The sequence below is a fragment of the Giraffa tippelskirchi genome, chromosome 13, assembly GCF_054371585.1.
Source record: "Giraffa tippelskirchi isolate mGirTip1 chromosome 13, T2T-mGirTip1v1.2.pri, whole genome shotgun sequence".
NCBI lineage: Eukaryota > Metazoa > Chordata > Mammalia > Artiodactyla > Giraffidae > Giraffa > Giraffa tippelskirchi.
The window spans coordinates 64,037,650-64,058,568 of NC_137287.1; the positions used below are offsets into that span (position 1 = coordinate 64,037,650).

The 20,919-nt window shown below is 39.2% G+C and overlaps 1 protein-coding gene across 49 annotated transcripts in view; it reads right to left on the bottom strand.

The window, feature by feature from the left end:
- CCDC7 (coiled-coil domain containing 7) overlaps positions 1-20,919 on the bottom strand; it is a 248,163-nt gene that overhangs the window by 116,760 nt on the left and 110,484 nt on the right. For all 49 annotated transcript variants that reach the window (XM_081558761.1, XM_081558756.1, XM_081558748.1 and 46 more), the window contains one exon: positions 16,302-16,412. In XM_081558761.1, coding sequence (XP_081414887.1) covers positions 16,302-16,412 — 111 coding nt within the window. The remainder of the gene's footprint in view (positions 1-16,301; positions 16,413-20,919) is intronic.

Consider the following 20,919-nt stretch of genomic DNA (forward strand, 5'->3'; position numbering starts at 1 on the left):
TTTGCCATGTGATATTGGAATCCATTCTTAAATAAATGTGGCTATGTTATATATCATTTTAATGTGCATTTCTCACTTTATCTTTTTTTGCAAATGACATGCTATTTATTTTGTATTTATTTTAGACTACAGAAATTCTGTTAGACAGAAAGCAAATTCAAACAATTTCTTGATTCGAGTTCAAAATAGGTCATAAAGCAGCAAAGACAACTTGCAACATAAACCATGCATCTGGCCCAGGAACTGCTAATGAGCGTACGGTGCAGTGGTGCTTCAAGAAGTTTTGCAAATGAGATGAGAGCTTTGTAGATGCAGAGCATAGTGGCCAGCCATTGGATGGTGACAATAACTGAGAGGAATCATTGCAGCTGACAGTCCTCTTACAACTACAGAAGTTGCCAAAGAACTCAAAGTCGACCATTCTACTGTAGTTTGGCATTTGAAACAAATTGAAAAGTTAAAAAGGTTCAGTAAATGGTTGCCTCATGAGCTGATCGAAAACCAAAAAAATCATCATTCTAAAGTGTCGTCTTTTGTTATTGTATGCAAAAACAGCAAATCATTTCTTGATCAGATTGTGACATGCGACAGAAAGTGGATTTTATACAAAAACCAGTGACAACCAGCTCAGTGGTTGGACCTAGCAGCAGCTCTAAAGCACTTCCCAATGCCAAACTTGCACCAAAAAAAAGGTTATGTTTGGTGGTCTGCTGCTCATCTGATCTGCTACAGCTTATTGTATACCGGCAAAACCATTACATCGCAGGAGTATGCTCAGCAAATCGATGAGATGCACTGAAACCTGCAACACCTGCAGCCAGCATTGGTCAAGAGGATGGGCCCAATTCTTCTCCACAACAACACCCAACTGAAAGTCGCCCAGCCAATGCTTTGGCTGAACGAATTGGGCTAGGACCAAGTTTTGTTTCATTGCCATATTCAGCTGACCTCTTGCCAACCAACTACCACTTCAAGCATTTGACAATATTTTACAGGAAAAATGCTTCCACAACCAACAGGAGGCAGAAAATGCTTTCCAAGAATCTCGAAGCACAGACTTTTATTTTACAGGGATAAACAAACTTATTTCTCATTAGCAAAAATGTGCTGATTGTAATGATTCCTATTTTGATTAATAAAGATGTGTTTGAGCCTAGTTATAATGATTTAAAATTCACAGTCTGAAACCACAATTACTTTTATACCAACATAACACATATTGATAGACCAAAAATGAAAATATATATATATACAAGGTTATTCATAACATTTATAATACTCAAAATCACTTACATGTACAAGCATAGGATATTCGTAGGCTAAAGTAACATATTTAAAATTTAAAAATATAGACTATGGGATCTAATTTGGCAAAGACATCTGTACAAACAGGTATAAATGGAATGAAGAAGATCCAACAAACTAACTTGGAAGCATTTCTAGGAACTGACTCAATGGGCAAGAAGCAATCTGAAAGAGAGAATACATAGTAAACTATCTTGAAAGAAGGAAAGAAAGGGAATTTGAAAAAAATGATGAAAGATATTTATCTTTCAAACAGGAAATAAAAACCATAAAACAACATACTGGGTCCCTGCAGACACTGCTGGCTGAGCCATACCCAGTGACTACTCTATGTTCTCAGCTTGTCTCTGACACTGATGGATACTCCAGGATATAGTGAGTCTCTGAGACTCATGTCAAAAGAAAAAGAATCCAGGTTTCTCAGTTTCACTTGACCAGCAACCTGAGGAGACTATACAGACTGCACCGTGGAGGAGCTACTCTTGTTAACTGAGTCAGGGAAACTGATACCTTGCTGGTTGTGTCACATCAGAACCCCTGGTTCTGAGTTTCCTGACAGGGGCCACTGTGTCCAAGGAGGATGAGGGAGGCGATAGGGAAGAAAAGACACAAACACTTGAGACAATCTCCTTCCTCTTCTGGCTGACATTTGGTTTCTGAAAACCTCTGTCCACACATGGTGAAAACCTCTGCCACTGAAAACACTGTCTAGTGACCCAGCAATGGAGACTCAAGAAAGGGATGGATGGACTCCACCACTCACCTTGTGCCAGGAAGTGAGCCATGGAGGTTAGCACAGCCCCACGAGACTCAAAATGGTGATGACACTTATTACTAATAACGTGCTCCTCTTAGTGATCTTTAGATAAATCTGACAACTATTTTTACCCAGAATACTTGGCTTTTCAAAATAAACAAGATGAGGGATTAGACCAAAGTTCCTATGTCCCCAGTAGCATCTGATGATGTATGCCAACTAAGAGTTCAAAGAGGCAGTGGGGAGAGTTTGCATACCTTGGGCCATATGACTACTGCTTTACCAATAACCGTTATCTTCACAACTCTGACACCAGGATGTGAGGAACAAAAGTAAATAATGACCCTTACTTACACCTGACTGTAGTGCAGGTGCCTTTGGGCATTATGAGCCTCTATTTCATAGCCCCCACAACTGAATACATCATTAGCGCAGATGTATTTTCTGTGTGAACTCCAATTCACATCAGCCCCAAGCTGTGATGAGCACTGCTGCACTCAGAGTCATTTCAGTGCGGCACATGGAAGATTGGAAACCTACCAGACTACCATGCCTAGAGATTTGTCTCCAGAAACAACTACTAAGAAAAAAAAACAAATGGCTACACTCTTTGCTGAGTTTCTGTAAGTCAAATATCTTTGTGAGATTACTTCTCCATTCAATAACTAAGTCAACCTGTGCAAATGGCCTTATCTGCATACAGAGTGGACTATAGGCAATTAATGATGTGGTACAGATCAGGACACTGGCCCTGCCTGACACTGTGACTGTCCTAGAGGCTTCTACCTAAGCTGAGGGAATAGGTATAAAGCAATTCATATTACAAATGCTCTTTTCAGCATCCCTGTCTACACAGATGATCAGGATCAGTTTGCCTTCTTTGTGACAGATTTCAATACATCTTTTATATCTTTCCACGATGAGCAGGAAGTCCCACTCTCAGATGGAGCACCAGCCTTCCACTATATTAAGGAATGTCTCCCTGCTGGGTAGCAAAGATACTATCCAAATGGATGACATTTTGACCCACATGTAGCAGCATATCTAGGACATTTTATGGACAAGGCATAAGAATTGATGCTTTTGAACTATGGTGTTGGAGAAGACTCTTGCGAGTCCCTTGGACTGTAAGGAGATCCAACCAGTCCATCCTAAAGGAAATCACTCCTGAATATCATTGGAAGGACTGATGCTGAAGCCGAAACTCCAATACTTTGGCTACCTGATGTGAAGAATTGACTTGTTGGAAAAGACTCTGATGCTGGAAAAGATTGAAGGCGGGAGGAGAAGGGGACGACAGAGGATGAGATGGTTGGATGGCATCACCGATGTGATGGACATGAGTTCGAGTAGGCTCCGGGAGCCGGTGATGGACAGGGAAGCCTGGTGAGCTGAAGTCCATGGGGTCGCGAGGAGTTGGACACAACTGAGCAACTGAACTGACTGACTGAACTGTGAATATATTTTATATATATATATGTATGTATGTATGTATACATACACACACATCCCCCACATACATATATGATGAAATAAAATTTACATTTTATGGCAGAACAAGAATAAATAACACACAAAATTTTCTCTCTATTCTTGTTTCAGCCTTCTCCCTCCCTCATTTCAGTTCAGTTCAGTCACTCAGTTGTGTCCAACTCTTTGCAACCCCATGAATTGCAGCACACCAGGCCTCCCTGTCCATCACCAACTCCTGGAGTTTACCCAAACCGATGGCCATCGAGTTGGTGATGCCATCCAACCATCTCATCCTCTGTCGTCCCCTTCTCCTCCTGCTCCCAATCCTTCCAAGCATTAGGGTCTTTTCCAGTGAGTCAACTCTTTGCATGAGGTGGGCAAAGTGTTGGAGTTTCAGCTTCAACATCAGTCCTTCCAATGAACACCCAGGGCTTATCTCCTTTAGGATAGACTGGTTGGACCTACTTGCAGTCCAAGGGACTCTCAAGAGTCTTCTCCAACACCACAGTTCAAAAGCATCAATTCTGTGGCGCTCAGCTTTCTTCACCGTCCAACTCTCTCATCCATACATGACCAATGGAAAAACCATAGCCTTGACTAGACAGATCTTTGTTGGCAAAGTAATGTCTCTGCTTTTAAATATGCTATTTAGGTTGGTCATAACCTTCCTTCCAAGGAGTAAGCGTCTTTTAATTTCATGGTTGCAATCACCATCAGCAGTGATTTTGGAGCCCCCCAAAATAAAGTCTGACACTGTTTCCACTGTTTCCCCACCTATTTCCCATGAAGTGATGGGACAAGATGCCATGATCTTCATGACCCAGATAATCACGCAGTGTGATCACTCACCTAGAGCCAGACATCCTGGAATGTGAAGTCAAGTGGGCCTTAGAAAGCATCACTATGAACAAAACTAGTGGAGATGATGGAATTCCAGTAGAGCTATTTCAAATCCTGAAAGATGATGCTGTGACAGTGCTGCACTCGATATGCCAGCAAATCTGGAAAACTCAGCAGTGGCCACAGAACAGGAAAAGGTCAGTTTTCATTCCAATCCCAAAGAAAGGCAGTGCCAAAGAATGCTCAAACTACCACACATTTGCACTCCTCCCACACGCTAGTAAAGTAATGCTCAAAATTCTCCAAGCCAGGCTTCAGCAATACGTGAACCGTGAACTTCCAGATGTTCAAGCTGGTTTTAGAAAAGGCAGAGGAACCAGAGATCAAATTGCCAACATCCACTGGATCATCATAAAAGCAAGAGAGTTCCAGAAAAACATCTATTTCTGCTTTATTGATTATGCCAAAGCCTTTGACTGTGTGGATCACAATAAGCTGTGGAAAATTCTTCAAGAGATGGGAATACCAGACCATGTGACCTGCCTCTTGAGAAATCTATATGCAGGTCAGGAAGCAACAGTTAGAACTGGACATGGAACAACAGACTGGTTCCAAATAGGAAAAGGAGTACGTCAAGGCTGTATATTGTCACCCTGCTTATTTAACTTATATGCAGAGTACATCATGAGAAACGCTGGGCTGGAAGAAACACAAGCTGGAATCTAGATTGCCAGGAGAAATATCAATAACCTCAGATATGCAGATGACACCACTCTTATGGCAGAAAGCGAAGAAGAACTAAAGAGCTTCTTGATGAAAGTGAAAGAGTAGAGTGAAAAAGCTGGCTTAAAGCCATTACAAATTAACCCAAGGTCCTCAAGGATGGGTGTGTCTGCTCAACCATAAAGATCATTCCCACCCCACCCCCTCTCCTTTTTTCTGATGCTAGCAGTGTAACTCCTTAAAAGAACAGTGTTCTTTCCCAGCTCTGTAGGGATTCATGGTGACCTGTTCACTCTGTGTTTATGTGGACTATGTATTCTTGGTGAACCTTTTTGTAAAATACCAGTATATCACTTTGATGTTTGTTCCTTTGTCTAAAAATATATATGACTATGCCTTCAATTTTTAATTGGAGGAACAGTTCTCAGAGCTCTGAGAACCTGCTTCTCACCTTATAATCCTCAGTTTGGCTGAAAGAACATTTCTTCTTAAACTTTCATGAATGTTTTACACTCATCAGAGGATACCTGGGGTCTCCCCCAAACTGGTGGCCAGTACCAAAATGGGCTCTGTGAACCCCATCTGTTTTTCGGTATTCTTCAGGTGCTTTGGTGAGTTCTCCTGATATTGGACATCATTGCTTTAAATGACATCCTGAATTTTACTCAGCCTGTTTCTCTTCAGACTTGGAGTCCTAAGGGGATATCGGTACATTTCCTAGGCAGGGATCTAGGAGGAACTTTGGAGTGAATTGGGTTGTCTGTCCTTTTTGAAAATTGGCTGAAATTGGAAATATAATGTATATATGGTCTGAACAATCCATTTGCTAGTGAAATGGGAGACTGAGCCTGATCAGTTCCAAAGAAAAGAGACATGTGTTCCTTCTGCCCACAAGGTATTCTCAGGTGATTGAGAACCTAGCAGATATGTCTGAGGTTCCATCCTCATGAGATGTAGTGGTCCCACAGAGAATCCCACTACAACCATTAAGTAAATTCTGCTTGCTGGGGGCATAATAAAGGCTGATCACCTGGTGCTCTGAGCACCCACAGCAGTTATAGATTGTTGAAGGGAGAAACCGAGACACATAAGAGAATCAAACCAACCCAAAGGTAACTCCTTGGTGAGCTAAACTCAGAAGCAGCACATATTTGATCCATCACACTGTCCTCATAAAGTTGTTCAGATCATATCTGAATTACACTACCAAATTTATAATGGGAAACCATGCCTCCAAGGCTGAACAGCTCCTGGACAGGCAGCCATTTACTGGAACTCCAACTGGCTTCATGTATGAAGTCAAGGCTTGCAAACATTTAACCTTAACTCTTAAATGGCCAGGATGGAGCTCTTTTGACATTTTAGAAAAAGCCAGCTTGATAAAACATCTTTTCAAAATTCTGACCCTGATAAAATAAAAGTATTCCTAGGAGAAAACTTAAAATTTTAACATCACCTGAGACCACAGCTTTAGCTCAGTTAGTAGAACTTAAAACTGAAAGGAAGAAAAAAGAGAGAAATAGGCCTTTAAAAAAATCAAGCAGGAAAATTATGAGATCTCTCTGTCTATCTGGATGTGCCTGTGTATGCTATACATATGATATATCCCTACCTGTGGATGGTATTATCAAAATTAATTTGTAAAGGAGCTCTCTTTAACTGAATTAAAAGCAAATGCTCACAAACCAAATACTTCTAAAAGTAACTTAAAATAGCCTAAATTTTTAAAAGATCATGTGATCTAGGATTATTCTTTGAATAAAAACAAGTTTAAATTGATGATTCAATTAATATAGACATGTCTTTAGAGTCAACAACATTAAGTGTAACACTTTTATTGTACCTAAAACCTTATTTGAAGGCTCAATAAGCTCATATTATCTATGTAATAAAATTTGACAACAAGGTGATCAATGGTATGATGACACTTTTGTAAGGAACAAAAAAGAGAAAATGGGATATAAGCTTTTGAGTGAACTCTTTAAAAATAATGTTAGATGGCACATCTACCTAAAACCATTTCTACAGATTTTTGGCAACTTGAAACTTTAGAGTTCTGCTAAATAAAATAAAATGAAAGAAATTCACTGAATGTCTAGGTCACTTTTAATTAGATATAATACTGAAACATTAATCACTAAAGAAGTCTTTGTTAACCTACTTTTGACCTCTTATTACAGATAGACTAAATACATTTGAAACTATTAGAAATATATTCTGGTATATGTTTCCAGAAATTAACTTTTAAAAAAGAATCTTGAGAAAACAGTCTTATGCATGGTCAAGACTAAGACTAAATTAAATGTAAGTAATAAATGAATTTTAATATTAATGATAAAATTATGTAAAGCTGGAATTTTCTTTTTTCCTCTGTTGTGAAAACCAAGCTGTCCTGATATACTGATCTGCTTTTGATAACAGATTATAAAGTTTCTTTATCAGTAACTCTCTGCACATCCCCTTGAAAATGTTTGTCATTTTGATTATGTGAATAAATATTATTTCACAGTGAATCATAAGTATAATTGGCAATATATTTTGACATCTTTTGATTTGTCTGACAATCCTTATGAAATAAAATTTTAAATGAAGTTCTTTTGACCTCCACTAACTGTGGGATGCTCAGAGGGCCCCTGAACATCCCAAATAGAAATATTTAACTGATTAGACTTATTTGGTATATTAAATTACATGCAAAACATTGTCAAATGAGTAATAATAATTTTTGTTATATTGTATAAGTAAATATTATTAATATAAATGTTCCAGAAATTATTCAGAAGTTCCTAACATTTGAAATTTCCTGGTATGTTGTCTGTCAGTTATAATTTCAATTATCATCTTAAAATATTCTGTATCAAAAATAGCCAAATTTCCCATACAATCACATTATAATCAGATCTTTAACCATGTTTTTGAGTCTGTTGTCATTCTGGGACAGTTAGCATCTTGTTGATAACTTATTCTGATGCTTTTACTAAAATACTTCCGGATGACTTGCTTTTATGCTCCAAAGATTTAGTAGCAAAAGGACTTCTACCTTGTATAAGGGTTATTTCAGAAACAGCTCACTCATGTAAGGCTACTGAAGAAATAGTAACAGAGTCTTTTTTTTACCAATGTCCCACATGCAGCAAGTCTATTCTAAACTTTCACCACACAGCACAATTCTGTAAGCTGACCAACTCCTTATAAAGTCCTGTTGCTTTCTGCAACTAATACTTCCTTGGTTCCATGTAATAACCTTAACCTTGGAACTCTGCTTCCAGGACTACAGAAAGGAAAGAACCATGACTACGTTTTCTTAGTAATAATTACTATTATTATTCTTGCTCCCAAGAATGAATTACAAGAAGCCCTTATTGATAAGGCTGATCTAATTTAATTTACAGATGGGTCCTACTTAAAGGATGAACAGGGACCTTACTGAGCTGGATATGCAATAATGTCCACAGCGGACATAATTAAAACTTTTATTTATCAGAAACAAAGGCAACATAACAAGCCAAATTAATTCTCTTAAGTCTAGCTTGTAAACTAGCTAAAGACCAGGATAACAAATATTTATATGTCACTATACTTTTGAAATGGCACATAATTTTGGAATGCTATTAAAACAATGAGCTTTTTAACCTCCTCAGGAGAACTTTAAAAATCTTTTGTAATATAGCTGCTAAAATAGTTAGCCATTATTGAAACAATAGGGCATTCATTCCAAATCTGACACTACAAAAGCTAAAAGAAATCAGCTTGCTGATGCTGCAACAAAACAGGCAATTTTAAATATTCATCCTGTCCAGTCTTAAAAATGCCCACTTCTCTCCATTAACCTTGATAACCAAATAAAAGATTTCTTTATACAGGCTCAAGAGATAACCACTAAAGAAGAGAAACAGATACAACAACAGAACTAGGGAATTTTGACCCAACTACACAAATACAGTTTAGATCCCATCCAACAAAACAAACACTGTCTACTGAAGCCTAACTGCCATTACTACAACATGTACATTCTTTAACACACTGGGCTTTTAAGAAAATGGTTTTATGGGAAAAATAATTGTGGAAATTTGCACCCATGATGGTTCAAAGGAAATATATGACATTATGGATGGGGGTTTATTGAGACACTTAAAAAAATACTAAGTACTTTTATATTGAGCTCCCAAGAGACGAAAAGGATAATGAATTACAATCTAGAGATTTTATTAGAAAGGACATCAAATAAAAGATTATTTACAGACACAATGAAAAAAATCTTATCAAGTATTATTAACTAATCTATATGAAGCCAAACTGAAAGGCATTAATTCATAGATTCACATCTCTCATTTTGAAAAGGCCCTCCACCTGAATGGGCTTTGACCCCTGTTCCTAGCACCTGCCTGCAACTAAGCCAAGCATCACTAAGCTAGGAGAAGAAGATAACAGTAACAGACAGCTGACCCATGAATCCGGACCAGGCTTGTAAGACCCATTCTACCAATTCAATTGTACTGCTGACCAAAGGTCTGTCTCTCTATCAAAATTACAAGTTGTTGTTTAATTTTTAGTTATTTTTCCCCAATGTTTAGGATGGAAATAAAACTCTTTGGTAATACTAAATATAGCTGCTAGGGGCAATTTAACAGATTTTTGGATTTTTATCAAGTTCCTTGGTCAATAAAAGGCCAACATAAGCCTCTCATAATTCTTGTCACTGACTCTTCAGATGTTCCTATAATCTATAAAATGATTTCTCATAAGCATATCCCTCCGTGTCCAACTCTTTGTAATCCCATGGACTGCAGCATTCAGGCTTCCCTGTCCTTCACTATCTCCCAGAATTTGCTCAAACTTATGTCTGTTGAGTCAGTGATGCCATCCAACCATCTCATTCTCTGTTGTCTCCTTCTCCTCCTGCCTACAATTTTTCCAAGCATCAGGGTCTTTTCCAATGAGTCGGCTCTTGGCAATACGTGGCCAAAGTACTGGAGCTTCAGCTTCAGCATCAGTAATTTCAATGAATATTCAGGATTGATTTCCTTTAGGATTGACTGGTTTGATCTCCTTGCTGTCCAAGGGAGTCTCAAGAGCCTTCAGCACCACAATCAGAAAGTATCAATTCTTTGGTGCTCAGTCTTCTTTATGGTCCAACTCTCACATCTGTACATGACTACTAGAAAAATCATAGCTTTGACTATACAGACCTTTGTGGCAAAGTGAAATCTGCTTTTTAAAACGCTGTCTAAATCTCTTGCATTCCTATACACTAACAATGAGAAAACAGAAAGAGAAATTAAGGAAACAATTCCATTCACCATTGCAACGAAAAGAATAAAATACTTAGGAATATATCTACCTAAAGAAACAAAAGACCTATATATAGAAAACTATAAAACACTGATGAAGGAAATCAAGGAGGACATGAAGAGATGGTGGAGAAATATACCATGTTCATGGATTGGAAGAATCAATATAGAGAAAATGAGTATACTACCTAAAGCAATCTATAGATTCAGTGCAATCCCTATCAAGCTACCAATGATATTTTTCACAGTACTAGAAGAAATAATTTCACAATTTGTATGGAAATACAAAAAAACCTCGAATAGCCAAAGCAATCTTGAGAAAGAAGAATGGAACTGGAGGAATCAACCTGCATGACTTCTGGATCTACTACAAAGCCACAGTCAACAAGACAGTATGGTACTGGCACAAGGACAGAAATATAGATCAATGGAACAAAATAGAAAGCCCAGAGATAAATCCATGCACCTATGGACACCTTATCTTTGACAAAGGAGGCAAGAATATGTAACGGAGAGAAGACAATCTCTTTAACAAATGGTGCTGGGAAAACTGGTCAACCACCTGTAAAAAGAATGAAATTAGAACACTTTCTAACAGCATACACAAAAATAAACTCAAAATGGATTAAAGATCTAAATGTAAGACCAGAAACTATAAAACTCCTAGAGGAAAACATAGCCAAAACACTCTCTGACATACATCACAGCAGGATCCTCTATGACCCACCTCCCAGAATGTTGGAAATAAAAGCAAAAATAAACAAATGAGACGTAATTAAACTTAAAAGCTTTTGCACAACAAAGGAAACTAAAAGCAAGGTGAAAAGACAGCCTTCAGAATGGGACAAAATAATACCAAACGAAGCAACTGACAAAGAATTAATCTCAAAAATATATAAGCAGCTCCTGCAGCTCAATTCCAGACAAATAAATGACCCAATCAAAAAGTGGGCCAAAGAACTAAACAAACATTTCTCCAAAGAAGACATACAGATGGCTAACAAACACATGAAAAGTTGCTCAACATCACTCATTATCAGAGAAATGCAAATCAAAACCACAATGAGGTACCATTTCACGCCAGTCAAAATGGCTGCTATCCAAAAGTCTACAAGCAATAAATGCTGGAGAGGGTGTAGAGAAAAGGGAACCCTCTTACACTGTTGGTGGGAATGCAAACTAGTACAGCCACTATGGAGACCAGTGTGGAGATTTCTTAAAAACTGGGAATAGAACTGCCATACGACCTAGCAATCCCACTGCTGGGCATATACACTGAGGAAACCAGAACTGAAAGAGACACGTGTACCCCAATGTTCATCGCAGCACTGTTTATGATATCCAGGAAATGGAAGCAACCTAGATGCCCATCAGCAGACGAATGGATAAGGCACCTGTGGTACATATACACAATGGAATATTACTCTTCCATTAAAAAGAATACATTTGAATCAGTTCTAATGAGGTGGATGAAACTGGAGCCTATTATAGAGAGTGAAGTAAGCCAGAAAGAAAAACACCAATACAGTATACTAAAGCATATATATGGAATTTAGAAAGATGGGAACAACAACCCTATATGCGAGACAGCAAAAGAGACACAGATGTATAGAACAGTCTTTTGGACTCTGTGGGAGAAGGCAAGGGTGGGATGATTTGAGAGAACAGCATTGAAACATGTATATTATCATATGTGAAACAGATCGCCAGTCCAGGTTCAATGCATGCGACAGGGTGCTCAGGGCTGGTGCACTGGGATGGCCCAGAGGGATAGGATAGGGAGGGAAGTGGGAGGGGGGTTCAGGATGGGGAACACATGTACACCCATAGCTAATTCATGTGAATGTATGGCAAACCCACTACAATACTGTAAAGTAATAAGCCTTCAATTAAAATAAATAAATTAAAAAAAAATAAAACACTGTCTAGGTTTGTCATAGCTTTTCTTCTAAGGAGCCAGTGTCTTTTAATTTTGTGGCTGCAGGCACTATCTGCATTGATTTTGGAGCCCAAGAATATGGAATCTGACACTGTTTTCACTTTTTCCCCATTTATTTGCCATGAAGTGATAGGACTGGATGCCATGATCTCAGTTTTTTGAATGCTGAGTTTTTTTTTTTTTAATAAATTTATTTATTTTAGTTGGGGGCTAATTACTTTACAATATTGTAGTGGTTTTTTCCATACATTGACATGAATCAGCCATGGGTTTACAAGTGTTCCCCATCCTGAACCCCCCTCCCACCTCCATCCCCATCCCATCCCTCTGGGTCATCCCATTGCCCCAGCCCTGAGCATTTGTCTCATGCATTGAACCTGGAATGGTGTTCTGTTTCACATATGATAATATACATGTTTCAATGCTACTCTCTCAGAACGTCCTACCCTCACCTTCTCCCTCAGAGTCCATAAGACTGTTCTATGCATCTGTGTCTCTTATTCTGTCTCGCATATAGGGTTATCGTTACCATCTTTCAAATTCCATATATATGCGTTAGTATACTGTATTGGTGTTTTTCTTTCTGGCTTACTTCACTCTGTATAATGGGCTCCAGTTTCATCCATCTCAATAGAACTGATTCAAATGTATTCTTTTTAATGGCTGAGTAATATTCCATTGTGTATATGTACCACAGGTGCCTTATCCATTCGTCTGCTGATGGGCATCTAGGTTGCTTCCATGTCCTGGCTATCATAAACAGTGCTGCGATGAACATTGGGGTACACGTGTCTCTTTCAATTCTGGTTTCCTCGGTGTGTATGCCCAGCAGTGGGATTGCTGGGTCGTATGGCAGTTCTATTCCAAGTTTTTTAAGGAATCTCCACACCGTTCTCCATAGTGGCTGTACTAGTTTGCATTCCCACCAACAGTGTAAGAGGGTTCCCTTTTCTCCACACCCTCTCCAGCATTTATCGCTTGTAGACTTTTGGATAGCAGCCATTCTGACTGGCGTGAAATGGTACCTCATTGTGGTTTTGACTTGCATTTCTCTAATAATGAGTGATGTTGAGCATCTTTTCATGTGTTTGTTAGCCATCTGTATGTCTTCTGAGTTTTAAGCCAGCTTTTTCACTCTCCTCTTTCATTTTCATTAAGAGGCTCTTTAGTTCCTCTTCGCTTTCTGCCATTAGGGTGGTATCATCTGCATAACTAAGGTTGTTGATACTTTTCCCAGCAATCTTGATTCCAGCTTTCACTCATCCAGCCTGGCATTTTGCATGATGCACCCTGCATATAAGTTAAATAAGCAGAGTGACAATATACAGCCTCAATGTATTCCTTTCCCAATTGTTAACCAGTCCACTGTTCCATGTCTGGTTTTATGGGCATTATATACATGTACCACAACCTTTTTTATCTGTTCATGTATCAATGGACATCTAGGTGGCTACCATGTTCTGTGCTGTGCTTAGTCGCTCTGCTGTATCTGACTCTTTGTGACACCATGGACTGTAGCCCTCCAGGCTCCTCTGTCCATGGGGATTCTCCAGGCAAGAAGCTATTGTAAACAATGTTGCAATGAACATTGGGGTACATATGTCTTTTTCAATTATGGTTTCCTCAGAGTATATGCCCAGTAGTGGGACTGCTGGGTAATATGGTAGCTCTATTCCTAGTCTTTTAAGGAACCTCCATACTGTTCTTCACAGTGGCTATATGAATTTACATTCCCACCAACAGTGCGAGATGGTTCCCTTTTTCTACACCTTTTTCAGCATTTATTGTTTGTAGATTTTTTTGATGATGGCCATTCTGACTGGCGTGAGGTGATCCCTCACTGCAGTTTCTGTGAGAACATTTTTAATTGGTATACCTCAAAGAAGGTGTTTCAATAATATTTCTAGACATTATATAATAATACACACACAGATATATATATATAAAAGTCTCTTGATTTCATAAGCTATTTATACCTTATGCCGACACATGTTCATAGAATAAAAAATACAGATGAATATGTACAGAATTATTGATACACAATGTATTGGGTTTGCCAGAAAGTTCAGTCCGGTCTTTACGTAAGATGTTATGGAAAAACTTGAACAGATTTTCTGGCCAACTTAGTATTTGGAAGTGCAAAATATTCAAAACCATATAAATATTAAAGGAGATAACTTGTTAAACTAAGGTATGCATTACACACTGTGGTGTAATATAAATTATGGTAAATACTGTGGTACAAACAGCTATACATAGTACTATACTTTGAGTGAAACTGAACTCTATATAATGACTTGGAGAGATTTCTAGAAATAAAATTAAGTAAAAAAAAACTGGAAGGGGAAAACTAATATGCAAACACTGGGTAATAAAACAGAAATGAGAAAAAATAAAGGAGAGAGAAAAAATAGAGAAAAGACAGGAAAACTATCGCAAAACAATGCACGTAGATACCTACAAGAAGAGAGGGAAGACTGAGAAGCCTCTAAGTATACTGCTTTGTATATTGTTAACTTTTGGAAGTAGTTTCATGCTCTATATATTTCAAAATAAAAATTAGGCCAAAACAAATAAGAAGATGGAATGGAAAGAAAAAGCAAACTTAATGAATTGAAACTACTGCAGGGAGACTAAAAGCAGTAATTCCTCAAACCAGTATTTACTAAAAACCCTGTCTTGGACATGGAAGTGTGGTGATATGGGGGGAGGTGGACAACAGACAAGTCATGCAATCATTTTATAACTTGGTTTGTTTTTGTATTGGTATATTCAGAGCTATTCTGAAACCATTTGAGAACCATAACAGGATTAAGCAAATGAGTAATTGTACCAATGCTGTTTCAGAACTCGAGCTACCTGAGCTGTCATGTCCTACACGTGGCTACCACACTGCTCAAGTATCTGTTATTAGTGACTGTGCCTGTGTGTAGGACTGTTAGTCGCTCATCGTGTCTGACTCTTTGCGACCCCATGGTCTGTAGCCTGTCAGGCTTCTCTGTCCATGGAATTCTCCAGGCAAGAATACTGGAGTGGATTGCCATTCCCTTCTCCAGAGGAACTTCCCAACCCAGGGATCGAACTCTGGTCTCCTGCCTCACAGGCAGATTCTTTACCGTTTGTGCTACAGGGAAGAGGTCACCAAGTCTAAGTGGCCTGCTCCTACAGGGAGGATTACTTTTCACTCAACTAGCCCTCCCACCACAAAGGAAACCACCCAACAAGGACTAGACACTGTGTGGATCTACCAGTGGCTCCTGGCTGAACCATTAGTACACACACTTAGTTACCTGATACCATAGTGAAATTCCTGGGCATGATCTCTAAGGGGCATGAATTCTCATTCCAGAGGACAAGATCGCCAAACTTGGGTGATTCAACTCTGACAAATAATTGGGCCCAGCAAATAGTGCAACCCTTTCGACCACCTGTATTCTCATTTGCCCATAGAGAGTCCTTGATGAAAACAATCTATGCAGTTACCAGAGAGACTGCTTCATTTTAGTGAGGATACAATCAAGGGAGTGCCCAAAAGGCCCTCCAACAGGCCTCCTGACCCTCATCAGATAGATGCTTGATTCACAGATCTCCAAAACATCTCTTTGCTAATGGAGACTATGGCACAAGGGCCCTATCATGGGTACAGGCATCCACTGGGCTTCTGTAGTTACAACTACTGGGAGCTGGCTGAAAGGCACACTACTTTGGAGATATAGGTATTCACCTGCTACTGGGCATTGGGCCATTCATCTTCTGGTCACAAAATGCTCTTAAGGACAAAAATTTCTATCAAATGGTATCAATATTTCTGCTTTTCTCTCTAGGTATCTCATGGTATCTGATTTTAGTCAAAGTGAAATATTTCAATATAAACATATGCTCAACAAATTCATATTCATAAACCAAAATAAAAACATCTCCTAATGAGTTTAATTTAAAACAATATAAAGTTTTCTGTAGTTTTTGCACTTACTAGTAAATACTTCCCCTGTGTGAAAGCTTTCTTTCTTCACTTGAATCTCTGATTCTGACATTGACTCTTGATGGTCAAGCATATGATTTCCATTTGGTACTGCATCTTGAGCTACAAAAAGAGAAGAATTTAGTCAACTAAATAAAAATAAAGATCTACTGTGAAATGTTTAGCTTACAATTTATAAAAAGAAAACAGCAGCAGTTATCTCATTTTTATGAAGTTAAGAAGAAAATCACCATATTGTGAAGTCTGCTAGGAAAACTATGAGAAGAGTCTTAATGAGTGTGTGTGAAAGGTACTTTACCATAAAAATAATACTCATGGAATTCAAATGTGTTTTATGTTAAGTTTCTCATTTTCTGAGTTGCCTCAATATTTTTAGTTAATATAATTCAATAGACCAAACAAAGAAAATACATATGTACAAGGTTATTCATACCATAATATTTGTAATTGTAAAATATTAAAACCACTAAAACATAAAGCATAGGAGACTGGTAGGCTAAAGTATCATATGTAAAGAATAAAAATATAGACTGTAGGGTGCAATGTGCACATGGAGCTGTACAAATGAGTATAAAAGGAATGATAAAGATACTGATGAAATGATTGGGAAGCATCTCCAGGATACAGTGCTTAATGGGGGGGAAATAACCTAAAAGAGAATACCGAGTGTGGTTTAAGAAAAAAAGAAGGAAAGAAAGAATACAGGAAATTTGAAAAAAAAAAAAAAGATGATGAAAGATCCTTATTTTTAAAACAAGAAATACAGGAAATGCAAATCAAAAACAATACACTGGGTCACAAGAGTCCCTGCAGACATGGTTGACTGAGCCATACCCAGTAACTACTATTTGCTTTCATGCAGTTCTGACAATGATGGATACTCCGTGATATAGCCAGTTTCTGAGATTAAAGTCTAATGAAAAAGAATCCAGGTTTCTCCGTTTCACTTGACCAGCAACCTGAGGAGACTATACAGACTCCACTCTGAAGGAGCTACTCTTGTTAACTTAGTGAGGGAAACAGACACCTTGCTGGTTGTGTCTCAACAGAACCCCTGGTTCTGAGTTCCCTCACAGAGGCCACTGTGTCCAAGGAGGACAAGGGAGGGGATGAGGAAGAAAAGACACAAACACCTGAGACAATCTCCTTCCTCTCCTGGCTGACATTTGGTTTCTGAAAACTTCTGCCCACACATGGTGAGCACCTTGCCACTGGAAACACTGTCTAGTTATCCAGCAATGGAGGCCCAAGGAAGGGATGGATGGACTCTCCAGCACACATCTTGTGCCAGGAAGTGAGCCATGGTGGCCAACACAGCCCCATGAGACTCAAAACGGTGAGAACTTATTACTAATAACGTGCTCCCCCCAGTGACCTTAAGATGAATCTGACAACTCTATTTTTACCCAGAATACTTGGCTTTTCAAAATAAGCAAGATTAGGGATTCTAGTCCCCAAGATTGGCTTCTGGTTTACCAAGGACTGTTATCTCCACAGCTCTGACACCAGGATGAGAGGAACACAAGTTACTTCATTTTGACTCGTACTTAAACATGACCATGGTGTGGGTGCCTTTAGGTATCATTAACTTCTATTTCATAGCTCCCACTGCTGAATACATAATTGCATGCATGCTAAATTGCTTCAGTCATATCGACTCTTTGCAAACCTATGGACTTCCAGGCTCCTCTGTCTGTGGCATTCTCCAGGCAAGAATACTGGAGTGAGTTCCCATGCCCTCCTCCAGGGGATCTTCCTAATCCAGGAAATGAATCTGTGGATCTTGCATCTCCTGAATTGGGTTCTTTACCACTCATGCCACCTGGGAAACCCTGAATATATCATTAGCACAGATGTATTTTCTATGTGAATTCGAACTCACATAAGCCCCAAGCCATGATGAGCACTGCTGCACTCAGGATCATTTCAGTGGGGCACATGGAAGACTGCAAACCTACCAGACTACCAGTGCCTAGAGACATGTGTCCAGATCAACTACTAAGCAAAGGAAAAACAAATGCTAGCCATCTTTGCTGAGTTTCAGTAAGGCAAATGTCTCTGTGAGATTATTTCTCCATTCAGTTTAACTAAGTAAACCTATGTGAAGAGCCTTGCATGCCTGGACTGGACTACAGGACTACTGTACTAGAGCTCAGTGCTGTGGTACAGATCAGGACACTGGCCCTACCTGACACTGTGACCGTCCTACAGGCTCTTGCCCCAGCTGAGGGAAATAGGTATGAAGAAATTCATGTGGCAAATGCTCCTTCAGTGTCTCTGTCCACACAGATGATATGATCAGTTTGCTTTTTGCTTAAAAGTTTGCAATACACCTTTAATGTCCTTGCATAAGGCCATGAGCAGGAAGAAGTCCCATTCCCAGATGGAGCACTGGGCTTCCACATTATTGTTGACATCCTCATCCTCCTGGTACATCCTGGCATGTGTACTATCCCACAAGGCCAGATGCTATGTTGACCATGCTTAGCAGCATAGCAGGGTCATTAACAGAAACATGGACAAGGACCTTGTGGGAAAGGGCAATACACATCATTCTAGAGGAGATATCTTCCAAATTTGTCCTGTCGGTCACAACAAATGAGAGCCCCCCAAAACTATGTGGAACTATTCTGCTACTGGCACTTACATTCCCCTCATGGGTCCTGATTGCAACCATCTACTAAGTTTCAGAAAAAACACCAGCCATATGAATGGATCTCAACTAATAGGATGGTCTGGAGGCAAACAAAAAAACATTCCCAGTCACATTTTCCCTTGAAAATTCTGATCTGATTTTGAGATAAAATTCTCAGCACTTCTCTGTTCATCAGTTAGTCTTTGGAAGATGGCAATTCTACACAACAGGGGATTAATCTAGGACTCTCTATGTCTAACTTCTTGGAGTAGGGTGAAAGGTACCTACCTCTTGAAGACAATTATGTACATTTTATTGGTTTGGTGGATACTGAATGCATGACCCATGACTAAGAAAAATATTACAATCAGAAATATTGACCAATCTGGGAAGAGAAGAGAAGCGAAAAGCAAAGGAGAAAAGGAAAGATATATCCATCTGTATGCAGAGTTCCAAAGAATAGCAAGGAGAGATAAGAAAGCCTTCCTCAGTGATCAATGCAAAGAAATAGAGGAAAACAACAGATTGGGAAAGACTAGAGATCTCTTCAAGAAAATTAGAGATACCAAAGGAACATTTCATGCAAAGATAGGCTTGAAAAAGGACAGAAATGGTATGGACCCAACAGAAGCAGAAGATATTAAGAAGAGGTGGCAAGAATACACAGAAGAACTGTACAAAAAAGATCTTCACGACCCAGATAATCATGATGGTGTGATCACTCACCTAGAGCCAGACATCTTGGAATGTGAAGTCAAGTGGGCCTTAGAAAGCATCACTATGAACAAAGCTAGTGGAGGTGATGGAATTCCAGTTGAGCTATTTCAAACCCTCAAAGGTGATGCTGTGAAAGTGCTGCACTCAATATGCCAGCAAATTTGGAAAACTCAGCAGTGGCCACAGGACTGGAAAAGGACAGTCTTCGTTCCAATCCCAAAGAAAGGCAATGCCAAAGAATGCTCAAACTACCGCACAATTGCACTCATGTCACATGCTAGTAAAGTAATGCTCAAAATTCTCCAAGCCAGGCTTCAGCAATACGTGAACCGTGAACTTCCAGATGTTCAAGCTGGTTTTAGAAAAGGCAGAGGAACCAGAGATCAAATTGCCAATATCCGCTGGATCATCGAAAAAGCATGAGAGTTCCAGAAAAACATCTATTTCTGCTTTATTGACTATGCCAAAGCCTTTGACTGTGTGGATCACAATAAACTGTGGAAAATTCTGAAAGAGATGGTAATACCAGACCATCTGACCTGTCTCTTGAGAAACCTGTATGCAGGTCAGGAAGCAACAGTTAGAACTGGACATGGAACAACAGACTGGTTCCAAATAGGAAAAGGAGTACGTCAAGGCTGTATATTGTCACCCTGCTTATTTAACTTCTATGCAGAGTACATCATGAGAAACTCTGGGCTGGAAGAAACACAAGCTGGAATCTAGATTGCCGGGAGAAATATCAATAACCTCAGATATGCGGATGACACCACCCTTATGGCAGAAAGTGAAGAAGAACTAAAGAGCCTCTTGATGAAGGTGAAAGAGGAGAGTGAAAAAGATGGCTTGAAGCTCAACGTTCAGAAAACTAAGATCATGGCATCTGGTCCCATCACTTCATGGGAAATAGATGGGGAAATAGTGGAAACAGTGTCAGACTTTATTTTTTTGGGCTCCAAAATCACTGCTGATGGTGATTGCAGCCATGAAATTAAAAGATGCTTACTCCTTGGAAGGAAGGTTATGGCCAACCTAGATAGCATATTTAAAAGCAGAGACATTACTTTGGCAACAAAAGTACGTCTAGTCAAGGCTATGGTTTTTCCAGTGGTCATGTATGGATGTGAGAGTTGTATGGTGAAGAAAGCTGAGCGCCGTAGAATTGATGCTTTTGAACTGGGGTGTTGGAGAAGACTCTTGAGAGTCCCTTGGACTGCAAGGAGATCCAATCAATCCATCCTAAAAGAGATCAATCCT